Here is a 6,949-nt window from a genome sequence, read left to right as displayed (position 1 = left end):
GAATTTCACTTAATAATAAAGATAAAAAACAAATTATTTATTGAAACAAAACAAACAAAACTTGAATTAGTGTTAAATAAACCCCCCAAATATTTGTTAAAAAAAGTCTTCATGTTGGAGTAGAGGGTAGAGAATCAAAGATGCCAAATAGATTAGGAGGGTATAAATGTGAATGCAAGAAACAGTTACCGGAGTACAATAAATAAAGAGATCAGAAGGTGGCCCCAAGAAGAATGGTTTGGTAATATGGTGACTATAAAACTGAGCGGTTACAAAGTCTTCTCACTTCTCTTCAACGTCCCTTACCTGCAAAGCCACACACACTCTCTCTCTCTCACACAAACACATAAAAAGAAAGAGAATAGAACCAACACAAAGCAAAGCATATAACAAAATAAGCTGAAACAGAGCATAAAGAAAGGAACAAAACACTTAGAAAAAATAAAAATAAAAACAGAGCACTTCCTCTGTTCTGATTCATCTTCTCCTTCTTTTCAAAGGTGCCCACTTTGAAATTTTCTTCCTTTCCTTCACCATTCGCTGCTCCTGTTCCTTCTCCTTTAGAATTGTTAACATGGTTTTATCATTCTGAGTGTCAACTTGGCAAGTTGTGTTTTTGAAAGGACAATGAATTTGAAGAGCAGAGGAGAGGTTCTTCTTCCTCATAGAAGCTTTTTGTCTCAGAGATGGATGATTTTTCTTTGTATTGGAAGCTTCTGTGCTGGGATGCTATTCACCAACAGGTACATCAATTTCAATTCTCTCTGTTATGTCTTATTTCATGTTGTTTTCCAAGTTTCTGATACATAATACCAATCAATATTCTGTTTATGAAAACGAGTCCATGTTGAAATTTTTTAATGGCTTTCTAATCCTGAAGAAGAGGCCTTTTCATATCACACCTCATGTTTAATTTTAATATTTTTCTAATTTAAAAAAAAAATATAATCAGTGTATTTCTGAATTTGGATGACCATATTTATTTTGTGAAGAAATTCCAATTTGAAGAAATTTTTTGTCATATAATTTCAAAAATATATAATTTTTTATCTGTCCTCTAATTTCATCAATTATCTTAAACTCACCAAAACTCAATAGGATAAGTAGAATGGATCTGAATTCAATTGGCAACAGTTATCTTCATCTGAACCATGCGATATTTCAGTTTAAGATGCTATTCCTCCTCTATAATAATAACTAGAAGAAAAAAAGTCAAGTTTGGTCAGCACTCAGTACTGCTAATTAATTTCCTGTTCAATTATTTCTACTAATGTTTACAAATCTACCAGCAGGTCGAGTCAGAAAATGTTTGTTATTATGGTTGAAAAAATAATTTACAGTTTATCCTAACTACTAGTTATTTCATATATATACATATCATACTCACTAATCAATGAGGAAGAAGACTTCTGACACCTAATAATTGATTGGCACCTCTAATCTCTAGTGACTAGTCTATTCTGCGGTAGTTGTAACTGAATCCCTTATTCATATTTACTAGTTGTTGAAACGTTTAAAGATGTATCCTTTTCAATTTTGAGATCTGTCATATTTAGTAATATTAAATAAAAGATATAGTCTAACTTACTGGGAGGTGCTTTAATTCTTTAATTGCATCTTTTTGTCCTTGATTGTTACTAATTGTTAGTATCATATTAAGCACATGGTGATGACTTCATTAATGTGTTACAACTAAATAAATGTAACAACTTGGATTATTCAATTGTTTTCAGGATTCTTAATTTGACTATGAGTTAGCATGTTTATGTTACCCTACTTTGGTACTTGCCATAGGAAGTTGTTAGAGATAGTTATTTTTGGTTCCCTTTCTGATAAAAATGTGTTAACAACAGGATGTGGACTATTCCCGAACCTAAAGGACTTGCAAGGACAACAGCTATGGAAGCTGAAAAATTGAATGTTGTTTCGGAGGGTTGCAACTCAAGAATTGTAAGCTTATGTTACATAACATTAGTCTTCATAGTCACTTGTTATGTTTTGAATTCAGTGTTTGATAATCTGAAATTCCTTTAGTTGCAAGAAAAGGAAGTGAAGCGCGAAACGAGAAGCATCTATAAAGAAGTTTTCAAAACACAAAATGCCATGCAGTAAGTTATATACCATGATGCTGTTGTGTTGTGTGCTGCTAAATTTTCATTTCAAGGCTTATGTGATTGTGTTGAATGTAGAACATTGGACAAAACTATTTCAAACTTGGAGATGGAGTTAGCTGCTGCAAAGGCAGCTCAGGAGTCGATTCGCAATGGCGCTCCTCTATCAGAAGATATAAAGGCAGTTGAATCAAATCCAAGGAGAAGGTACCTCATGGTCATAGGAATCAACACTGCTTTTAGCAGCAGGAAAAGAAGAGACTCCGTCCGCCAAACCTGGATGCCTCAAGGTTCATAATTTGATCCATCAATGCCAGTATTCTGCCACCATTTTCCAATATTCGTTGTGGTTTCTGATTATCTGTTCTTGTGGTAATATGGAAATAGGTGAGAAAAGAAAGAAGCTAGAGGAAGAGAAAGGCATTATCATCAGATTTGTAATTGGTCATAGGTAAACTATCTCATTTCTCTTTTGTAGTTTCTATGATTTTGTAATTGGTCATAGGAAGAGAAATGCTTACATTAGATCATCTAATTTGAACTAGTATAGAAGTTTATAGAACCAATAATCCTATGTCTTCATTGGGATATACTTGAATATTTCCAGTGTTCATAATTATATTGAATGAATTGTAAATTGAAGCTTTCTTCTAATTCTTCCTTTATTCCCCTCTTTCTCCAGTGCTACATCAGGTGGTATATTAGACAGAGCTATAGAAGCAGAAGATAGGAAGCATGGAGATTTCTTGAGGCTGGTAAATAATGTGACTCTTTGTCATGTTTTTCTTATATCATGATTGCAATTTCTAAAAGAAAAACTAGCAGATTGTGTAAAAAACTGTGGTTTGATTTTGCAGGATCATGTTGAAGGGTACCTTGAATTATCAGCAAAGACAAAGACCTACTTCGCAACTGCTGTTAACTTATGGGATGCTGATTTCTACATTAAAGTTGATGATGATGTTCATGTAAATATAGGTATCAAAATTTGATCTCCACATCAAATTACTACTCATATCAAACAAGGTTTCATGTTTACTTTCTTAGCATCATACTCATTATTCACTCCCTTTTCAGCAACACTTGGAGAGACTCTAGTTAGACACCGGTCGAAACCACGAGTATACATCGGATGCATGAAATCCGGGCCTGTTCTTTCCCAAAAGTGAGAATTATTTTCATCTATAGGATTTTGAGTTTGTGATTACTTCACTTCCACAGCTTCTTATGTGCCTAAATTCCTGCAGAGGTGTAAGGTACCATGAACCAGAATACTGGAAATTCGGCGAGTCTGGCAACAAGTACTTCCGCCATGCCACAGGACAGTTGTATGCCATTTCAAAAGATCTTGCTACATATATTTCAATGAACCAGTGAGTCCTTACTCCTTAGCTACTTCTTCAAATTTATGGACAAAATTAAATGTTGCTAACATTATAATGACTTATTTGTACTTGTTCTGTCTCAGGCATGTTCTTCACAAGTATGCCAATGAAGATGTCTCACTAGGCTCATGGTTTATTGGACTTGATGTGGATCATATTGATGATAGGAGACTCTGCTGTGGCACTCCACCAGGTGATTTTTTTTTCTTCGGTTATCGAATCGTTATAAAATTCAATTTATATTACACTGTCATCCAATCACATATCGTCAAATAATCAAAAGTACATAGTTTAGTAATAGCTAACATGTGATTAGATGAGCGTGTAAAATACTTGAATTAATAGTTCTAAATTGATTCTCACGTTTGGCGACTATGTTGTTGCAGATTGTGAATGGAAAGCTCAAGCAGGGAATGTGTGTGTAGCTTCATTTGATTGGACATGCAGTGGAATTTGCAGGTCTGCTGAGAGGATCAAAGAGGTTCATAGAAGATGTGGAGAAGGTGAAAAAGCTTTGTGGAATGCCTATGCAGCAAGGCTTTTAACATTTTTTTTCCTTTTTTTTTTCTTAATGTATTTTTGATGAGTATAGAGAAAATTTTCATTTTACATGAGAGGAGGAGAAAGAGAAGAAAAAGAGATAAGAGAGAGGACTTACTCCCATGAAAATAGAGGAAGCATAGGGTAATAATAATAAGTCCACCCAACCCATTCTTTTATGCTTGAAGGGCCACTCTCTGTGTTAATAGTCTTTGCTTAAATGGCTATCAATCAAGCATCTCCTAGTATATAATTCACTCTGCTACTGATTCATTTTTATCTTTTAACAAATAATTGTGCATCTGAAAAATTTAGGTAATATTAATATTTTTTAATCAGTTACACCCTTATTCAGTTATTTATCTATGATATTATTTTTATTTTTATATATATAATGCAATTTTAAGTGCAAAATCTCATTGAATTAACAATCATAGTATTTTTATTTTTTTTCCCTTGAAAATTCGAGAACAATTTTATCATAATAAAATTGTAAAAGACTATTTCATCTAATTATTTATACAAGTAAAGATTTTGAATTTAACTAAAAATAGTAGTAAAATACAAAATTAAAGAGGCAGAAAACAAATTAACAAGGGTTTTAATCACCAAAACAAAATTAATAAGGGTTCACTTAGGAAGTAAAAATGATAAAGTTTCTGAGTTACAGCTGATCCATTGCAACTCCAAGCCTTTGAATTCCAAGCACATTTATCTGTATGAGAACCAACATTTCTTTCATAAGTGATTGTACCTTGAAAGGTTAGTGCATGTTTTGCAAGTCAACTAAGCATGGTCCATGTGGTAGATGCTTAAGAGATATATATTGATAAATTATTGCAATGTTAATGATTAAAGTTACACAAATGGAAGAACATGGATTGTTGGGGGGGTTAGGCAGAGATTTGATAGAAAATTATTGTTCTTTTGGGTCAACGGCTGAGAAAAGTCAAAATGCTCAAAGTACTTCTTACTACTAGTTTAGGAATTGGGAGATAATTGGCCCATGAACCCTACCCAACAGACACGGTAAAAAAATTCAATAAAATAAAAAATTTAACTAAAAATATCTTCAGACTACTTGATAAAAATATATAATACTTTTCAAATAATTTTTTATAAGATTTTTCATTTTATAATATTCTTAACTAATATCCTAAAGATACTTGTTAATAAGATCTTAAAATTAAGTCCTACAAATATTAATTGTAACATGTATGAAAGTAAAAAACGAATATTGCAATTTGAAGTTACAAGTATCATTTTCCAGTTTGAAACATGTGGAAATTAAAATAATTAAGCAAAGTGGAAATGAGCATACAAAAGAGGAAAAACAATAAGTGCTATATAGAATTGATTGAATTATTGTTGTATATTTTTCATTATTGATTGTTCTGGTACAACTTAATTGATGTGAGTAGCAGAATACATGTGATGAACCTAATATATTAAATAAAGCAACTATAAGAGTCAATAGATTCCTCCAACAGCTTCTGGTTATGTCAATGTCCCACAAATTGTACCTAAAAGCATTATTGTTTTTAGAAAGAAGATAAAATAACTATAATCATCACACATAATGTGCCCTTTAAGTAACTTCAGTTTCTTCAATGTTCAGCTCCGAGGAAACTCCTTCAACTTCCAAATGAGGGTAATTTCAGGTAAAAAGTAATGACCATGTTACATTTGTAATTTTTCTCTTTCATTTCACAACAACTATGTCAACAATATCTTAATTTACTATCGATCATTTAACTGCATCATTCAAATAAATAATAAACAATCTTATATAACTTATTAATAATTCATATAAAAATGTCTTTAGGTAAAAATTATAATTAATATGTTGATACGTATTAAATAATTAATAATTTTTAACTATTATTTTCGTATAATAAATAACCTATGCAGACAACTTTTATTGTGACTTTTATTCCAAATTGCTTGGACTTCATTCGTTGATCATATTTTTATTGTAATTGCGTCCCAACAATTGGTTGATTCATTTCTCTCTCACCTACCTTATCTTTCAAAATAAATAAGAAGGCATGGGAAGATTCTTGATGTTTTTTTCTCTCATTAAAAATGTCAAAAGATATATAGTACCCTATATATTATACATACATAAATGCATGTGTATGGACCCTCTTCCAATTAGGTAACACTAGTAGTATAATTTATGTATTTTAGGAGCAAAATATTTTAATTATAAGCGAACTTCTTTTTTTCTTAAAGTAAGATATTAACATCATATCTTTGAAAAGGGATGTACTCTTCATTTAATTTTTTTAAGAACTATTACAAGTCCTACACCATATTTTTAAGTACCTTAAAACTTTTATATGTTTAAATACAATTTCCTTACGCATATGGAAAAATTCATAACAAATAAAAAAGGAAAAGAAAGAGAGGCAGGGACACAAAACAATGCTTAAACTTAAAGAAGTGCACAAGCCATGTTCTGTTAAACATCACATTTCAAAGAAAACAATGTGACCTATATATGAAAATTAATTAATAGATGAATATATAAAAACTTGTCATCGCTTGTTCTTGTAACTAATTCTTTTCTTCTTCCATATGCTACAATTAATGTCATACCCTCTAGGTTCCTTGTAAGACCCTGATTCATCATAACTCATTAATAATACTTGAATGAAAAAAAAAAGGAACATAATATTAGAAAGCATAAAAAAAAAATAGTGAAGATAAAAAACCTTTGATAATCAGAATTACTATTTTTTTTCTTTTGCTTTAAGGGGTTTTTAGGAGCAGTGGCACGTGATATTGGCACGGCTCAATAGAAAAACAAGGCTTGAAACATTTTGAGCATTGCTTTCTCATTGAACCGCACCAATATCCCGTTAAACCGGTCCCTCTTACCCCATGGTTCTTCATTCAATCTTCATCATC

The 6,949-nt window shown here is 31.6% G+C and overlaps 1 protein-coding gene across 1 annotated transcript; it reads left to right on the top strand.

Annotated features, from left to right (window-relative positions):
• The first annotated feature begins 257 nt into the window (after window positions 1–257).
• Window positions 258–5,685, top strand: LOC107461946 (probable beta-1,3-galactosyltransferase 2). Its single transcript, XM_021129291.2, has 12 exons — window positions 258–743; window positions 1,854–1,950; window positions 2,035–2,108; window positions 2,190–2,401; window positions 2,499–2,562; window positions 2,794–2,866; window positions 2,969–3,089; window positions 3,189–3,276; window positions 3,359–3,484; window positions 3,580–3,689; window positions 3,883–4,033; window positions 5,655–5,685. The coding sequence occupies exons 1-12, from the start codon at window positions 628–630 to the stop codon at window positions 5,683–5,685; spliced, it is 1,263 nt and encodes a 420-aa protein (XP_020984950.2). The 5' UTR covers window positions 258–627.
• The last annotated feature ends 1,264 nt before the right edge of the window (window positions 5,686–6,949 follow it).

Source organism: Arachis duranensis, unplaced genomic scaffold (genome assembly GCF_000817695.3).
Source record: "Arachis duranensis cultivar V14167 unplaced genomic scaffold, aradu.V14167.gnm2.J7QH unplaced_Scaffold_232525, whole genome shotgun sequence".
Taxonomy (NCBI): Eukaryota; Viridiplantae; Streptophyta; class Magnoliopsida; order Fabales; family Fabaceae; genus Arachis; species Arachis duranensis.
This window is presented reverse-complemented; position numbering and strand designations above follow the sequence as displayed.